Below are 19,178 nucleotides of genomic sequence, written 5' to 3'. Positions count from 1 at the left end.
TTGACACCCCTGTTCTAGCCTGAATCGAAACTTCCTTTTTTCACTTACAGCTTCTCTATCCACACTTGCTGTTGTTACCGAAACCTTTTCGCCAGAGCATTTTGCATGTCTTGGTGGTCGCAAAGAGGTTTGACTCACAGAAAGCAGTCAAGAAAAACAAAATGATGACTGCATAATTGAATACTCTTGATTTCAACCACACAGAACAGCCTGACTGTTTTTGTTGATGCTTTTTTTTAAACACCAGGGTGTGACCAAACATATCTGCCAGCCTGTCTGTGTTGCTCTCATTACCACTCCCTGGCCAGTCCCCGAACTCTCCCAATGGGCTGCACTCAACAGCCGCCCATCAGCGCCAAGGAGAGGAAGAGGAAGTCCCCCGTGTAAACATAGAGCGCTTTGAACCCGTTCAAATGGACTCCACCAAATGGCTTCACGGCATTTCTCAGAAGTGCCCAGTCACTTTCTGAGGAAGAGGCTTTTATTGGTCCCTCCCCAAACTAAATGCTCTACATGTGTATTTCTTTGTAAGATTTCAAATCATTTTTTGTTTAACTTCCAATGTTCACAGAATTCCAAAAACATTTCACCAACATCATCGTTTAGCCCTCTGTTTACAGCCTCCCACGCAAATGTGGTTTTTAGCTTCCCACTGGAACTGACGTTTTGTTGGACAAGATGGGCTCAGCTGCGCGGCGAAACCAGCACCTGGCTGTGGGTGGAGGCCTGATTTCCACAACTGTGTGGAAACCCTCCAGGATCCAATATGGCAGCCCATTCATTTTAATGAAGTGCTCACCCAGCGCGCAAACACCGAAAAGGTTTTGGGGTTTTGCTTCCCCATTATGTGGCCCATAGAGCGTGCACAGTATTGTCACTTCCCGTCATGCCTCTGTAACACTAGTGATACATTAGGAGGCATCAGCCAATAAGAACCAGCCAACAGCATCACATACGATGCCGTGACGTCACGCTGAGTTTTTATTAAAAAGACAAAAAAGATTAAAAGTGCATGACCTAAAGACCTACAATAGAAAGATTTTATTATGAATCGTGTTTCAGGTCGCAGTATCCTGTCAGCCATTTTACAGGCATTTACTTTTTTATTGAAAAATGCTTTTTGGTGCCGTCTGGGGTTTTTGGCTGCAGTACTTTGAGTGTCCACTGGAAAATAATTGCTGCACCACCATATATCCAGTCCAGTTCTTATAATACAGCCATGTTTTCCTTTGGTTTTATTTTCTGAAAAGTGGAGCGAGCAAAAGTCAGGGGTGGACAATTCTCGACTGGCTGGGCTCACGTGTTGAATTACATTTGCATAATATTCTGTGACGTCTTGACTGCGTGTTGTGATGATGGTATGCCAACAATGCAACCAATGCAACCTTGAAAGCGGCCGCTGGGAGATGTGCTCCCCCCCACCACCACCACCATCACCTCCCACCCCCGTTCACTCTGTCACTTTCGCCGACGGACATCCACCTTTGTTGCCGCTCGCCTGCTTTTTAAAATTGGCAGAAAGTGGACGTGCCTGTGCTCCAGACAGATGCACCGGGGGAGAGGGAGCCTCTACCTTCTCTCGGCACTGCACCCAGGAGGAGGCGAGAGTGGGAGGATGAGGACAGACGGCGGCCAGCTGTTGGCTCATTTATTGCCCACCTTCCTTCCACTTCTCCTCTTCCTCTCCACTTCCCCTCTCCCTCAACACATTCCCTCCACTTCCCCTCTTCCTCTTCGCCTTCCCCACCACTTCTCCCTTTAGCTCCCTCGCTTTGAAAAAAAAACGCTCGTCGCTGTGGAAAGGTGCATGAGATGACAAGGTGTCACACAAGCAGCACCTCACACTGTTTCTACGTTATGTGTTTCCCCCACCCTGGCAGGCAAACAAAGACCCGCTGTTTCTGACGGGGGTGACCTTCCCTTCGGAGTATCCTGCCAGTCCCGAGACGCTGGTCAAACTGAGTGTGTATGACTCAAAGGACAAAAGTCAGGAATCGGTGAGTACGCAGTTCCGTGTGCTCGCCTCTGTGTCTGTCGCGTGTTTCCGTATTTAAAAAAACAAAAAAAAAAAACCCCGGTGTGTTTTCGTGTGCCGAGGGATACAGATTGGGAAGTGTTCAGAAGCCCATTGCAGCTTTGTTCACGTTTCAAATGTTGGCAACCTAGCGCCAGGCTTTTGACTTTACAGAGGCTCAACATGAAAAGCTGTGAAAAATCTGCTGCAGGATCTTATGTTGTTCACATTAATCTTTCTGTTTCAGCGGCGTACAGGGCTGTGTGTATTGTAGCAGGCCGTGAGTTCTGCCGTGTCCCAGTAATCATGCATTTCATTTGGCCTCAGACCAAAACCTTTGCTTCAGCCTTCAAAGTGAAGGCCGAGCAGCTGTCACTGGGAATCTGAGCCACGCATCCCTTCCTCTGGCAGAAGCCCTGATGGATAGGGAATGCCCGGCACTCTTATTCAAACATTTTTCCACAGGCTCTTTTAGACTCTGTAGTGTGGGCGTATTCATAATGTTAATTAACCGGTGCATTAATCATAATTCAGCATTACTCATCACTTTACGTGAAGTAAAGATGCTCCGTCTTAACTCGTCTGGCATCTCAGACGGCTGATGCGTCATGATGTGGTGGCAGTTTTGTGCTCTAACGCTCGCAAACCCGTCAAGCGTTTTGTAACTTGAAGCAATTGTCACACTTATAGGTGGGTGGTTTGGACAATTTACCGCTAGTTTGGCCTTAAACCGTTGCTTTTTCCCCACCTATTGAGGCAGTTCCTCTTACCTGCAAGCATGTGGTGGGCATTGATGCACTGTGCTGTTTTTCGTAGGGAAAATAGTGTTGCTTCTTTGCTTTTTACTCACTGGTTGTTTTTCTGTGTCCTGACATTCACACAAAAAAACAGTGGACATACATGCATTTTATAGGTAAATAAATGTTGATGCTACTGTTTTAAGACAAACAAATTATATTTGATTATGTCTGGTACAATGAATTGGCAAATGGCGTTGGACTGTGCACCTCCTGAAAGCGGATTGCAGCTAGAGGAGTCGGCCTGGACTTCTGTTTCCTGGTAACAAAGTGAAAGTGGGGAGCTGATCCCAGGCCAAGACAAACTGTGCTCGCTGATAATATACTCTTCCATCCAGTCATGTATTCATCCAGAACTAGCCTGTTTTTTGGGAGCTGCACAGTGCTCTGCCAAGATATTTGTTGGCCAAACAGAAAGTTTGCTGTAGGAATTTTTGCTAGTTGTCTTGAAGTGAAGAGAAATTATGACAACAATGTCATAATTCATGTACAAAGTGTAATCTAGCGTCCCACCAAAACTACTGACAAACAGAGTGAGCCCTCTCTTTTTCAAGTACGTGCCTTTCAATAAAAGATAAGTGAAATATGAAGAACCTCTTGCCAATGCGATACACAATTTATTTGTACTCCTCGACTCTGTCTCCCTTTTGAATGTAGCCTCGGAACAAAATCCCAAATGAAATTTGCATAAAATGGGAACACAATGGTTCTGAGGTGTGCGTTTTGAATGTTTATGTTGAACAACACCCATGTGAGCTTCTCACAGTCGGAACTATGCTTTCTATTCCCGCCTCCTTCTTGGCAGCGTCTATCGCGCTCTGCCTTCTGAGGTTCTATTAAACCTGTGGATCAGCGAGCTAATGGTGCACGCTAAAACATCAATCTGCCAGTTTTTAAAAGCAAACTTCCTGGAACAGTTTCCTGCTCTTCCTTTCTGCCTCTTACCTTTTGTCTGTAACATTCTCTTGAGGGCATGACATTTGTTCAAATATACCACTGACCAGCTTGGCTTTTACAGTTTCGGAGCTCAACACTGAACTAACAGCCGAAGGACACCTCCTCTGCCTTTGTTTTTTGTTTGTTTGTTTTTTCTGCCTTCAAACAAACAAAAAAACAAACATTTTGGAAGCGATAAACTGAAACCCCAATTTTCCGGGACTACTGAGTCCCATCAGGACTGTGCCAGCGTTTCACTGGAAGCCCTTCCCCCGTTGTCTCAGTGGACCCCATGTGGAGGACTTGGAATTCTTGAAAGTGTAATTTCCTTCTTTTTGATTATTTTTACCAGGCACCGGCGCTCTCACGCTGCGGTTGGCTTTTCGATTTTCAGCTACGCTCGGTTGGGCACAGCGTGCTTGTCTGGACCTCGTTAGAGAGTCTCGAAGTGACACAAGCGTGACCCTGGACGAGGACGGGCGCAATATGTCAGCCTTCGGCCGCTTAGAATCCCTCTGCCATTCATTTATTTATTAATTTAATGATTAATTTCTAAAGAAATCAAGCGTGAGGACACGCTGGAGCGTGTGCCTGCGTGGGCGCATATTAACAAAAATCAGCCGTCAGGAGTTTTTCATGTTGCTCCCGGCCGAGCTAACGGCGGACGTGACACGAGCTGATTCGCAGCAAAAAATAAAGCAGACGGCACTCGCGATTAGCACCTATTTAGGAGAAGAAAAAGCCCTCTCCCGTCTTCACCCGTTTAGTCTGAGCGAGAGCTTTGGAGTGGAAACGGGAGGAGGGGAGAGGCTGCGCCAGTGTGGAGGAGGTTTGCAGGCGACGACTGCGACATTCGTAGCGGACCGGAGGATTTCATCGCAGGGATGATTTTGCCGCCGCCTCGAGGCTCCTCGTTCAGATATCCTGAGATGACAATAGCCCGTCTGGTCATGAATATTTGAGAGCATCCACGTGGCTGCCAAAGCGATAAAATAAATAAATAAATAAATAAATGAACGTGGCAGACTGGAGGTGTGAGACGGGCCGGCCTCTCCCTCTTCCCCCCCTCCCCCCTCCCCGACCAAAAGCCCTGCCTGTCAGAGGATGACGGGCTGCCTCTGCTTTGTCACAGTTGTCTTACCTGTGGCTGCTCTCTGATCGGCTCCCGTGGGGCAATAAATTCTCTTCCCGCTCGCATGCGGATCCACTGAGTCAAGAAATATTCATTCTGGCAGAAAAAGAGGTCGACATCACAAAGATCGCTTCATTTGAGGCAATTTTGTCATCGGCTTGGCGGAGGCCTTTGATCGCGCCAACTTGGAAAAAAACACACATTCGGAGTGTAACTAATTTGTTGCATCTTGTCTCGAGCGCTGCAAGTAAAACATGATAGCTGTCTGGTTGCTGTCGGAGAGCCCATAAAACATGTTTTTGAAGTTATTTTAGCGACTTGTTGGCGGTTCGTGCCTTGTCCACACAGTCAAACTTTAAGATCTTGTAAGGAGGAACTGGGACCTTTTCTGTTTGTGTGGATGAAGATTTTGATGTGTTTTTGGCTTGTCTGATTTGACTTGCACCGCCTATCACGTTGTGTGTGGTTTTTTTTTAAGATATCTTATCTGCAGACAAAATCCTTAACCACTGGGTCGGACCTTCCCATCGGGGAAGTTTTAAATGTACCTCATAAATACCCCTCCAGAGTTGCCACATTGCATTTTCCTAACTTCAAAATCAAGTGCAGTGCTAAAATAGAAGTCAGCTTTATGTTCAGTCCACCATTTGACCCACCCCTGCACATCGGACCACATTCTTTGTTGTTATGAGCCATTCCTGGTAATATGCCATTACTGGTTTTCCTCTGAGAGCGGTCAATGTGTCCTCAGAGTGAAGCATCATCTAGATTGTGGATGCAATCATCTTAAAAAACAAATTTGTGTTGCATGAGGATTGCTCAAGGCTATAAAATGGGCTTTTAAGAATGTATCCAGCCACTTATTGTCTTCACAGTTCATCAGCGTGAACGGCGGTGAGATAATAGGAGTGGCGCAAGGTAAAAGCATACAAAGTTATTTGCGCGTGAAGGGTGCTCGGGGTTGTCCTCGCGCGCCGTCGCCAGGTACGAACAGGCCAGGCTAATGACAGATTTGTTCGCTTGTCTGCGCTCACACTTTGCCGAGAGCCCTTGAGGTATGACAGCGAACGGCCGGCACTTTTTGAAGCGCTCCTCTTTTAAATTGCGACCTCGTTTAACCCGGCCTCGCTCTCAGCGACCGGGAAATAAGCATGTCACGGCAATTTCGGTTTGCATCCCTCTCACCGCCCACGTCGGGGATTTTGATTGGCTTCTGTGATGCGCACCGTCGTGCGGCAACAAACAAAAGAGCCACATCTCCATGCAACACGAAATGCCACAGGCCTGCTCTTTTTTTTCCCCACACTGAGAAGCATTTGATGGAATGAAACGCGATCCGAGGGGATTCTGACTGCGACACTGCGATGGTCATTCCTCCCTCATGTACACGCTCTCGCTCTCTCTGAAAATTGGATCAAGGTTGTAAGTGGGGAGTCCCGCTGAAGCTTTTTATATCAGTTCCAATATGGTTTTTGAAACAGGAAAAATAATTGCTGTAGTCTCTGTGTCACGTACCTCAGATTTGTCCGTCTGCCTCTGTGGTTATGGCAACGGGAGAACGCTGATTTGAATTCTGAGAGAATCTGAGCGTCAGTAGACCGTGATCTCCAACAAGGCGCGGGGAAGAGGTTCATTTGCATGTTTTCCCCTTCGGAGACAGATATGTTGTACATATGAATTCTATCTATTAAAATAACTTCCAAAAACACCTCCCATGGGAAGTCTGTCTGTCAACTCGAGGCCAATTTGATCAAAAGCGCTGTCGGAACTCGCATTTGTTTGAACTTCAGTCACATGTAAAACAGAGCAAATCAATATCAAATATCATAAAACAGCAACAATGTCAAACATTGCACTGCCTCTATGGTTGCCCAGAACATGCTTTGATGATTTTACCGGGCATCACAGCAAAGAGAAGAAAGATGTGGGATGAAATGGGATCAACCTTTATATTTGCAATACGCTTTCTAGAAAGTCGCTAAATCTTAAGAACTATACCTTTGAGTTATTTAAACATTTTTAAATATAAACATGATTATTACTGATTAGTTTCTTGGTTATCACATGATTTCACTTTTTTTTTAAAAAATCCACCTTTATCAGCATGTTATAAAACACACTTCTGTGATGGCTACAGATTTTCTTTTTTAATTTCTCTTTTTTTCCCCTCCCACCTGATTTGGAGAGTGTTTGACTGGCAGACATTGGCTAAATCTTTGAAGGCACTCCGAGCAGCCAGTGCTCCATGGTGAATTGTCGCTCCAATTATGAACTGCTGAAGTATGGAGAATCCTGGCCTCGGTTAATCCTGCCCTGTCAATAATCATGATGTGTAAAAGGCAATGACTTGACACATTTTTGGCGCAGCCTGCTCGCTTTTAGCTGGATGAGTGTCAGCGTGGCGGGAATGTTTTCTTTTTTTTCTCCCCTTTTCCCGGCGAGTGTACGAGTTCGCTGCCAGAAGAGGGAAGGGGGGCTGGCGGGTGGAGGGGTACGGGGGTTAGAACGGGGGTGGGCGGGGGGAGGGTGGCGTGAAGCAGACAGCGGAAGGATGCGCACACACAAACACACCTCGACAATCGCAGATATCCCGGAAAGGTCTTAGTATAGATTGGCTGGACAGCCGAGCAGCGATAACCTATGAGAGTAACAGTCGGGAGATAAGGACTGTCGGTTGTCTGATGGCCACTCTGCCTCCCGCGCTGTCGCCGTGGCAATGTCAGCCAATGTCACGCCGCCGTCTTGTACCGCCCTTCAAGTTCGACAGTATCAAAATTAGTCGTTATTTCCTCTTCCCTCGCTCGCCTTTGGCTTTTGTGAGTAGCATTTTTTTTCCTCCCTCCTCCCCATGACATGTCGGGTTAGCGAGGCAAGACCAAGCCCTTCCTCATGATCTGATATGGCGCCCCATTCATTTGAATGAGTTGCTAGTTAGCTAACGCATACGCCGAAAAAGGTTTTTTGGATTCTGTGTCTTCTGTGTTTCTTCCGCATCATGTGGCCCATAGAGCGTGCACACTGGTGTCACTTCCCATCATGCCTCTGTAACACATGCAATCCATCAGCCATCGGCTTCAGCCGATCAGAACAAGCCAGCAGCAGCACGTTCGATGCTGTGATGTCACGCTAGGAGTGAACTCCTTTACAGTAATTTTCTGACTTTTAGAATTTTTTTTTAAAGATTAAAATTCCATGACTTAAAAATCTACAATACAAAGATTTATTATGAACCGTGTTTCAGGTTGCAGTTGTCCTGTCAGCCGTTTTAAAGACATTTATTTTTGTAATGCGGACCTTTGGGAAAATGCTTTTTGGGCAATATGGGCTGCAGTACCTCAAGTGGCCACTGGAGAAGAAAAAAATCAACACACCACAATATTACATTCATGGCATTAGAAGAAGGAGGTTAATTCCCTGTCGGGTCGGACAGAGTGGGAGGTGTGGTTTTTATGTGCGCGGCCTCAACGGCGAGGCAGTGCTGCTCTAAGTGGCACCTTGACTAACACGATTAATTAAGGCGGCTATTTCGTGTCAATGCAGCCTGCTGCGAGAAAGGCTCTTCCCATCGACCGCCGTAATAAAGTCTTGTTATACAAACGGGCGCATATCAGCGCACTCAATTAAGCTGTCATAAAAAAACAAAAACAGTCAGTACCTAATTCAGTAATACAGCAGCAGCCTGCTGGGACGTCATCGCCACAGCCGCCTCTGAGAAACTTGAGTTTGATGCCATTTATATTAAAAATGCAACGTTCTAGTCAAATGTTTTTAATCTATGATGACATTATGTTGCATTCATGCTAGTTTGAGACTCTGACAGCATTTACTGGCGTGTTGTAATGCAAGGTTGGATGCTCGCTGGGCTTCTCTGTGACGTCTTTTACTTTTGCTTGTAAGCTTGCTGTCCTCGCAGGATGTAATTATGTGTTTACATAGACTCAAGCATCTTGATTATGAGCCTGTTGTCAGTTTGAACATGTTTGATAAGAATAAGACTACGAATAACAATGAGAAAAAGAAGAATAACAATGTTTATTATATCACAATGGGGAAATTGCAGTGTTCCAGCAACATATAAAATAACGACAGAATTGCAGATAGAAAGAAATAATATATTATGATCAATTTGAATAGGATAGAATACAAATATTTACAATACTGTGCTGTGCATAAGTGACGAGTGTGGATGGTGTTTCATTGTGTTACGCACAAAAACCTGATGACTGGTTCTTCTGCCTCGCAGGTTATGCATTCTGTGATATTTATTTCTACACAACTTGACTGTGAGCACTTGCTATTTGAGTTCCTGTTGCCTTTCTACCAGCTCCAACCAGTCTGCCCAGTCTGACCTCTGACGCCAGGCCACCAACGCGGCATTTTCCTCTTCAACTGGCGCTCGCTGGGTGTTTTCTCTTTTTGGGGGCCGTTCTCTGTTGTTTGTCAAAATCCCAGTGGATCAGCCAGTTTGCGAAGTGCTCAGTCCAGCCCGTCTGGCACCGACAACCATGTTCAGCAAGTTGTCTTCCCCACGTCTACGTGCCTAAATGCATTGAGTAGCTGCCATGGGGATGGCCGATGAGAGTCGTGTTAAAAAGCAATTGAACATTTTACATAACAAAGTGGCCAGTGAGTGTAGATTGCAGCAGTTTGTGCAAAAACAGTTAAAAATGACTTCAAATGGAGGTGGCGACTAGTTAGGGGTTTACGATATTCTAGAAAAGAAAAAGTGTGTCCATACATGATAAAACCAAAGTGTCGCCACTGAATCCCTGCGCTTTACTGTCTGTCTCATTTTTTAATTGGCCTCTGCCTCTTTCATTTCCAGACAATCATCGGCGCCGTCTTACTGCAGGGGATCGAATTAGCACAAAGATTGATGGCCAACACGCTCTGCAGCCTCGGCCTTTATAAGTCTGATCTGTTGCCACCGAGAAGCCGCAATCGTTGAGTTGGGATTAGGCTTGCTGCATGGAGCACCACAGTTCAGGAAAGTGATTCAGGGGTTGCGGTCTGCTGTTTAACCTGCCGGCTTCAGGAATCAAAGCCGAGTTCCATTCGTGAAGGGAAGACAAAGCATTGCATGGCGAATGAGACGTGAAGCCACTAATAGAAATAAGCAAATCAAAATGAAAGATATATATATTTTTAAAAATCATTCTTGGCTTTTAACCTTTGGATTTATCTGCGGAAGTCTGACGCTCATGATGTGGCTTTTGGCCGTGACAGCAGTGAGAGGTGAGCTCCGTCGCTGCAGACACAACAGTCACTTGTCAATCTCGTAAATGTCACCATGAAAGTGGTAAGTTGAAAACCTGAGGCAGCTGATATGTGCGCGCAAAGGGGGATCTTTGAATTGCAGTATGCAGTATCACCATGACGTGCCTTCAGGACAGGAAGTTTGCAACCTTGGTGGTTATATGTGATATATGATATACTGTGCACAGTGGTCCAACACTGGCCACTTTCACATTCTGCACGGTCCAGCCAGCTGTAAATAACCTTCATTTATGTGCTTTTAACTTAGCTTCTCACCCAGGAAAGCAAAACAGGAGCACAGCTGATGGATGGTAATTAAACTTTGGCGGACGTTCACTGCTTTACCCAATCAGGGAGCTGGCTTTTTTCTTCTTCTTTTTTTTTGGCCCCCCAGGCCATCATGCATTGGAGAGAATTTCCCTTTTATTCATTCTTCTATAATTTTAGCTTGTTTTCCTGTTGTTTACTTGCTGAAAGTGTACAAGCTTTGACAGCCCTGCTAATTATTCTCTTTATGACCGAGCCTCACATCTTTCCTTGAAATCCTGCCGCCAGCAGCTTCACTCTCTAATGTTCCATTATGCGCAAATGTGAGAGCATAAAGCATCTTGATGGAGAGGAGGGATAAGCTTGTTTCACCCCCTATCTTAATTGGTGAAGTGGCACTTTGACATGAATAAAGCCGTTCTCTTTCAGACTTCCTTCTTTTTGTGCATGAGCCTGTGTTGTTAAGCACATGAAGGGCTCTGTTTGCCCTGTGAACGCAGGCCAGGAGCCCAGCCTTCATTAAAGTAGTGTTCCAGTAGTATGGATCCATATTGTACACTTCACACAAAGTCTTCTCACCCTGAATTGGATTTGCTTTAAGTCCTTTCAACAACAACTTTGGGGAAAACAAGTGAAAAAAAAAAGATTGAAGTCTTTCAGCCTCTTATTTGAAAAACCGGGTAAATTTAGCATCAACTAAACTTATGCTGGATGCAAAACTAAATCCGAATGGTTGACATCTTAAGCCAGTTAAAATAAAGCTAAGTTCTGCTGTCACTTGCAGGTCCATCACTGATAGTTGTGCCCTTGGGAAACATGAGATTGCAACAGTTCTGGTAAAAAAACAAAAAACAAAACTCAGCTGAAAGCAGCGCAGACGTGATGGATGAGTTCAAAAAACATCCATGGCGGCCTTGAAGGCTCGAGCTTCTCAAGTGATTCCACAGAGCCATGATATCACTTTCAGCTGTTGACAACAGCGTAAACTCCTGTTTATTGCGTTCACCACATAATTACTTTGTTATGCGCCACATCGCTGCCGCCCTCCCACTTCACACGCACTTCAACACAGCGTCAGCCATCGTGACAGTGAATGAGTTTTCACTGAATTTCAAGATTTTTTTTTATTTCAGCTGTGGTGGCTCAAGGAGCCCTACAGGTGTTGGCTGCCTGTGACGGGGGTGCAGTGGTTCATGAAAACGATTGTTTAAATAGTGCAAGTCTCATTAAAAGCAACCAACAAAGTCAAAGCAGAGACGCCAATTACTTCTAAAAAGTAGTGATTTATAACACTGGGAGAGACTTTCCCCTAAAAAGCCGCAAGTGGAGCCACTTGAAGTGAGCCAGTAAACAGTCTACTACAGTCGACCGTCTCTAAAAATATGTACAGCGACGTCTGGAGTTTACATGCAAAGAAACACATGGAAATACACCCGAGTGTAAAGAAAACAGACTTGAACAGTGATTTAAAACAACTGTCGCAGACTCATCTTGTATCTAAAATTATAAGTTGTTGGTTGTAATAAATGAAAGCACACTGACTATTTAAAGGAAAGCAAGAAATAATGCAGAATGCAGAGAATTATTCAACCAACGCTAACTTTAGCATGTCCAGCTCGCAAACTATCACACGCTTGTGGCATTGTATAAGTACATCATCACTGGGCCTTTGCCACTCTGTGGGTGTCGGTTGCCTCACATACGATAGTAGGGAGGAGGCGGAAGCATAAGGACTATGAAAACTGTGCTAAACTGTGCTCTATAGTGGTGGAAAAATTGCTTACTGCCCTTGTAAAGATCAAGAAATTGTCACATGTGGCTCTAATGCCAGCCCAGGAATATGTATAGCTGGCATCAAACTAATGGAGGGCAAAAAAGAACTCTGTCTGGCTTTTTATCTCTTTTTTTTCTTTGAGTCTACAGGGACAAACTGAATTGTGCTGTGAGCTGTTCACACCGAATCACTCATTACCTTGAATGGAACTCTACTCTACTATACCGGCATATAGCCGACGTACATAGAGCAAGTCAATTGCCTTTTCAAGCACCAGGTAACCACTTGATGCTGAAGCGTAGTTCTCTCAGGATACCCCCACCAGCCCCCCCCTCTTCCACCCTTCACCCCTCCTCCCAACACCTCCCTCCCCTGCATAAATATCCTTCAATCTCCTCGAGGTGGGATTTGTCCGGATCAATTTCCTGGTGCATAATTCATTTTTTTGAATTTAATCAAATATCTCCTTCACCAATCGTCTCGACAAACACTCCTCCCAACCCTCCTGCGCTTCCTTACCAAATCACATGGGCAAATTTTCTGTCGCTTGCAATAGTGTGTTGCCACCTCGGTGAATCACTGGGTCACAGGTGAGTTAGATGGTCGACTGATCTCTTTTCTCTCTTGCTCTTGCAAAAAGTAGCTGTGAATAAGTCTGCCTTTTTTCATGGGTAAAATTGTATAACTGCTCGAGAAAAACCCTTTTCTCAGCCTGTGTGTGTGTTCTGCAGGGTAATAGTTTCCTCTGAGAGGCACTGGTGGAAAGTGCTGATGCTTTTTCTGTGTGTAAAGGCTAATATTTTCCATGGCTAACTAAGCTACTGATGAGCTCGGCAGTCAGCCCCGTGTCTTGTACAGTATGTTTGTTTTTCCGTGTGTTCATGTGTAATTGTGTGTTGATGTCATTTCGACTCATTCTGACTGTGTGACATTAAAACTTTACAATTGCTTAATTGAGATGTAAAAATATGTTTCAGCAGGCGTTTGAATGAAACTGAAAATGAAAGTGAATGCTGCTTTCAAGTCTGCGTTGACCTTAAACTAGATTTCCCACCACGCATTCTCAATTTTTGGTCCTTCGACTTCATTCCACACACATCCCAAATTTAAGTGTTTTTGCATGAGCAGAGGTTTTTGCAGTGGCCAGTTGCGAAATATCTGCAAATAATTTGAGAAATTTGGGGAAATAAAGGAAATGTACTGTTAAGTTATTGAAACTTTTTTTTTTTGATGATGTTACTTCTGATTGAAGTAGCAATGGAGGTTTCTTAACCTGTTAATATGCAATTAAGTGTCTTTAATGAAAGAGAACCTTTTAGCGTTTATGTATTTACATTATATTGTTTGACTTTATAATCGCGTACTACGAGAGTACAGTAGTTAAGGAGTGATTACATTTGCACAGTCTAGCAGTTACAACCAGCAATCATAATATTGTTGTGGCCCTCAGTCAAAATGAGTTTGTCACCCCTGATTTAATAGCCGGACATTAAAGTGTGCTGCGGTTTGCCAACTAAGTTGGTACTGAAAGGAAATGGGGGCGGGGGGAAAAGTTTCTTGTTGCCACTGCTCACGCACACTGATTGACATGATAAACGACATTAAGCATCTCAAAGCTCCGCCTCCCCAAGGACATGCAAATGTATTTGTTTTGATTTTATCTGTTATCTGTTTTTTTTTTGGTTAAGCTCAAATAATTTTATGCACCATTTGTCAGTGTGTGAAAACCAATGGAAACAAAAATTGTTTATCTGCTTTACGAACCACCAAGGACAAATGCTGCCTTCACACACATGCAGTGTTGTCGGTTCAAAGAGGGGCTCTGTTCTTGGTGTTGTTCCACATCAAATGGCAGATATGTCTTTTTGGCAACCAACATGTGTGTGTGGTGTGCTGCAGAACAAAAATAGCTGGCAGCTGTTGCACTCTGGTCTCCCACTCTTTCCTGCATCTTGTCTGCAAAGTCAAGGTGGTGCGAGCCGTCTGAAATGGCATCTTCATACACAGACTCGGTTTGCAGCGTCCTCATGGGAAGGGAAAAGGGGCAGAAAAGCTCATTCTGGAACACCCACGCAGCATGAAACCTGTGCGCAGCCACAGTTTGCACCGACACTGACACTCACTCATTCACTCTGTGTTGTCCTCTGTGCATCGCATAATTGATGTCAGAGACTGTAAAAGGTAACGAGTCGTCCATTCAAAGACAATTCACCCAAAACTATAAGTTCAACTGTCGTGACAATTCTGTCACTTCGGTGAGGTGTGGATTTTCATGGGTGAAAATAAAATTCCACGTCAGACATATCATGTGCCTGCACTGCTCTCTCTGACGCAGCAGTCCAATTGAAATGGTGGCTAGAGTGGATATTCTCGCTAAAAACGTCCCTTAATGTTGCTGTTGATGACAGTGGAGTGGTCGGCCGTGTCCTCTATAGAACTGACTAACACTACACATTCAGCGTGAAGACTTTTATGGGTTTTTTAAACTGCTGTTCATGACTGACATTGGCCTCTACTGGGTAGAATCATTTCTGCCCATCAAAGTAACCGGAATGGCAATGTGGCTGCAGAAAATATCACCAGAAGCTTCATTGCCATGGTTGATGGCCAAGTTGATGACCATTCCAGTTTTGGTAGAACGATCCCTTCATGTAGCACTAAAGTGAGTTATGATGTTGGATAATATTGATGATCCTCACATTAGAGCCAAAGTCTGCTGCCATCACAGACACACATGCAGGAACTCTGAGCCTAATTCAAAACTGTTTGACCACGGCCTCACGTCCCGTGGGTTACTTCCTAATTATGCTTCTAAATTGATTTTGTTTATTATACATGTTTATTTTACAATGGTATGTATATTAATATATATATAATGTATTGCAACAATTTCAGGGGCAATCATTGTAAATGTCACATTTTCTAGCACTGGAACAACAGTGTGTTTCTCCTGCTGTAACTTTCCAAATCTAAAATTCCCACCAGAGAGTCTGAACCCTGCGAAAAGTGTTCAGTGAGCACGCAAACGTCAATCCAGAAACGCGGCGTAGCCTTCAGATCAGACTCTGCCGCTGAGCCATTGAAGAACAGGCTCTCCAGACATTACGGGGGGGGGGGGGACATCAGTCCCTGTCTGTCTGCCACGGCTGTCTGTCTAAGCTGTTAACCACCTCTGGGCTGCACCATTGATCTCCGTAATTGTCTCACACTCTTCAAAGGCAGCAGGGAGAGTCGGTTTGATCCGAGCTGTTTACTTTCACAGCCCCCACCCCTACTGCCTCCCCTCCCACAGCTCTCTGGAAAAGTGAGCTATCAACCACTCCAGGCATGAGCTAGCATATTAGGGAAGCATTATTCTGCATGTGCTCGTGTTCTGCGTGTGTCACAGGCGAGGAGGGGGAAATGTGCTCCAGACGGAGCCCATAGCCTCTAGCCTGACAGGCCTCGGGGCCAAGCTAGCAGCGTCTCGCTTGTTACATAAGCAGTGGGAATAGCAGACGGCAGCGTTGCCTGCTCGGGTGTTTTGCTACGCGGCAGCCCGTGTCGTAACCCCGTGATGATTACTGGCTGCACGCCGCCATTGTTTGCCGTATAACAAACATGTCCGTCGACGCAAAGCGCAAGAGAAGTCGCGTCTTAAAGCCGCGGCCGAGGTGACGATGGTTGATGTGAGGGGGAAAACAGGATGCTGAGCTTAGCGATGCGCTCTGTGGCTATCAAGTGATAAAGTGCATCCTTCCTCTGAAGCCGCATGCAGCTCGTCCCCACTGCTGCGTCTGTGGGCTCTGACCTTAACCACAGTCAGGTGGAATAAAGTTTCAGTTTTATTTGTTATTTTTTCACACTTGCACATGCGTTTCATATATTACACTGACTATCACTCTTAAAAAATGTGCTATTTCTTTCACAGTAAACTGCATTAACCCATAAAACTGGATGTTTCAGTAAGATGGTGACCTTTGCCACACATCCAAGGCAACAATCTATCTTTTATTTTTTATTTTTTGTTAAGCAAAAAAAAAAAACATTTTCCAGTGTCTCTAGTACAACCCAACCTTTTTGAATACTGAAAATGTTTTACTGCAATTGTGAGTTTTTATGTTTCAAGGGTGTCCGAATACTTTCTCCCCACTACTGTAAAGGTGGTGGAGGAAAGCTGTGCGCCACAGTCTCACAGAGTCCGTGAAGGCCGGTCGGTGGCTTGATGGCAGCGCGAGGTAAGCGGCTAATAACGTGGATCATAACGCTGACGGAGAAGAAAAGGAAAGGCTGCTTAGAACGCAACTCTGTAAGAGCAGGGTTACCCATGCTGTAATTCAAAACAAACGGCTCTCTAATGAATAGTGTGCGTTTGAATGGCCGCGCTTCTCTTTGAGGTCGTGCTGCCGGGTCATGTTTACAGACTCTGAGTGAGGGAGCCTTGACTTTAAGCACCCAGTCAGCAGAGGGATTAGCCATAAAGTTTATGGACCAAAGAAGCAAGTGTGTGTGTTTGTGTGTGTGTGGGTTGCTGGTGTGATACTACAGTAGCATCTGCCTCCACCACCCCCCACCACCACCAGTTTCTCTTCCCCCTTCCCTTCAGCAGCACACATGCACGTTGGCTCTTTCATTTTTCATTTTTGCTGCCTTGTGCTTCTGTCAGATATCGTGCGCTTGTGCAGGATAACTGGCCAGGCAACAGGAAAAAAAGAAACGCAGTCAAAGCCTCATTAGGTTAGCGAGAGCACGGCTACATAGACAGAGACATAGACAGAGAGAGAGGAGGGGAGGGGGGCGGGGGGGGAGCAGAGCCGGAAAGTAGCGCAGTAGGAACGGCTTCTTGTTTTGGGGGCAAGCATTGACAAGCTGAAGAATGCTTGCGAGAGCAGAGCAGGTACCAGCGCTGTTTTTTCCTGTCTGCCTGCCGTCCAGCCAGAGAGATATTTTTGGGAGCTCTAAAGTGTTCTGCAAGAAGGAGGGATATTAACGCGTCGGCTCCTCTGCTTCTGCTGCTTCTTTTTTTCTTCTTCTTCTTCTTTTTTTCTTGGCTCCTCATATTTTCCCGTGCCTAAAATACCTGCGCGGGGAGGAATTGTAAAGGGATTTTTGCAGCAGTCGATTTCCAGTGAGTATTCGCCTCTCGGATGTTGGAGTGTGAAATCCTCGTCTGAGTTGCATGAATATTTTTATTTCATTATATATATATATATATATATATATATATATATATATATATATATATATATATATATGTATATATATTTTGGGGAACAGTTTGAGTATCGGGAAGTTTTCTACTCAAATTAGATTTAATTTTGGCTTGAGCTTGGTCTTCTGACGGAAACCTAAAGTGGCATTTTTTTAATGAGTGCACTGTCAAACACTTGGTAACATTACTGTATTCAAAAGTAAAAGTGTGTGCGCCCACAAAACCCCTTCGCCTGCCGAGCTGCGGATATAAAACTGTGTTTGAAAGAGAGCTGCTCCAGAAAGCAGTGAAATCACTCCATTGAAAAATCTCTTGCTTCCCCAAAAGTATAGAGAGTGAGTACTCAGCGAAACACAATCAAAGAGGCCGGGGATGGTGATTGAGTTTGTTTGTCAGCGGAGCCCGTGTATCAGCGCAGTCGGCTTCATTCATTGAACAGCTGACTGACTAATTAAAGAAGCGAACCATTCAAGCGTTAGCAAAATAACATTATTGTAGTTTAACTTTGACGTTGCTCGGATGGCAAAGCTGATTAGCAATGCTGAACACTAATGCTGCCTTTTGTTTTTCCCTCCCAGTTTTTGCCCCTTTAATGTTCCTCAGATATGGATTTCTCTTAAACCCTGCATGTGCTCTCATGGTAATTTTCACTTGTCAGCCTCCGGAGAGATAAGAATGATCACAGAATTATGTGAGTATAGAAGTTGAGGCGTGCAACGCTACGCCAATTAAAAGCCCATTTCCAGGATTTTACACTCAATAATCTCACTGAAGTTGAAAAAAAAGATTAAAGTTAAGCTTTCTTGGTAAAAGAAAGGCATTTTGAGGTACTACTCCTCTTGATTTTTTTATTTTCATGTTCGCACAGGCACGAATACACAAACGCACACACATGCGGCAGTCGGCGGTTGCTCTTCAACCCATACACAGGTTAGAATCCACAAGGAGGGAACCAAAACTGGCTGTGTCTATATTTAAAAGCAGAACCTCCTTGTTACATTGGGGAAAATGAGAAGGTACCATTTGTGCCCCATCTCATGTAAAAGTTGTGTATGTGATGCTTTTAAAGTCAACTGAAGGGAGAAACGTTGCCCAGGGAACGTTGTCCAAGGAGAAAGTTCCTTCTTTTCTTACAAAGTTTTTTTTTCAGTTACCATAAAGCAAACAAACACCCAATACAAGGACAATTTCTTTAGACCTAGTTTTGTCAAAAATGTATCGTCAAGCCTGGACAGTTACATTTTCTTTTGTTGTGCAAATGAGACACAGGGATGCTTTTTGTTGGCAGTGTGACTACAGAAAATAATTTGATTCAGCTGCATGCTTTCTGATCGACGTGCTTGTAAAGGCTTTGTGTATTTGTATTTTCGATGCAATGTTAAAATAGCAGGTTGAAAGGGAATTTTACACTGATCATATATTCACTTCCCCTAAAGGTCCTACCTTCAGTCGGGAAAGTCTGAGGAAACTCAATAACCAGCTATTATTATGAAGGTGTTTCTGAGTCCCAAAGTCGTACTGACGGACCATGATTGTGCACAAGTAGACTAAGACTTTGACAAAACGCGCATTGAAATAGACAGTTGGAACAGATGCAAGTCGCACCTGAGAAAATGGACTTTAGCTTCTTCTGCATTTTGTACTGTTTTGTGGGAATTATTGATTGGTATTGGCTAACTGTGATAGCAGCGCTCATGAACACAACAAAGTGCTTCAAACTGCTGATGTGGGACTTTCATGACATCACAACCATCTCCAGGGGTTTACGGAGAATGCTCCCAAAAACAGAAAATATCTAGTTTGTTGATGTC

At 44.6% G+C, this 19,178-nt stretch overlaps 1 protein-coding gene across 6 annotated transcripts in view; it reads left to right on the top strand.

Moving 5' to 3' along the window:
- Positions 1-19,178, top strand: part of inpp4b (inositol polyphosphate-4-phosphatase type II B) — a 141,752-nt gene that overhangs the window by 25,262 nt on the left and 97,312 nt on the right. For 5 of the 6 annotated variants that reach the window (XM_076032783.1, XM_076032778.1, XM_076032790.1 and 2 more), the window contains one exon: positions 1,881-1,997. In XM_076032783.1, coding sequence (XP_075888898.1) covers positions 1,881-1,997 — 117 coding nt within the window. Of the gene's footprint in view, positions 1-1,880; positions 1,998-17,057; positions 17,284-19,178 lie in introns of those variants that run through there. The other variant, XM_076032799.1, reaches the window with a different exon arrangement.

The sequence above is a fragment of the Nelusetta ayraudi genome, unplaced genomic scaffold (assembly GCF_046127955.1).
Source record: "Nelusetta ayraudi isolate G7.1 ecotype Tasmania unplaced genomic scaffold, CSIRO-AGI_Nayr_v1 ptg000004l, whole genome shotgun sequence".
Classification (NCBI taxonomy): Eukaryota; Metazoa; Chordata; class Actinopteri; order Tetraodontiformes; family Monacanthidae; genus Nelusetta; species Nelusetta ayraudi.
This window is presented reverse-complemented; position numbering and strand designations above follow the sequence as displayed.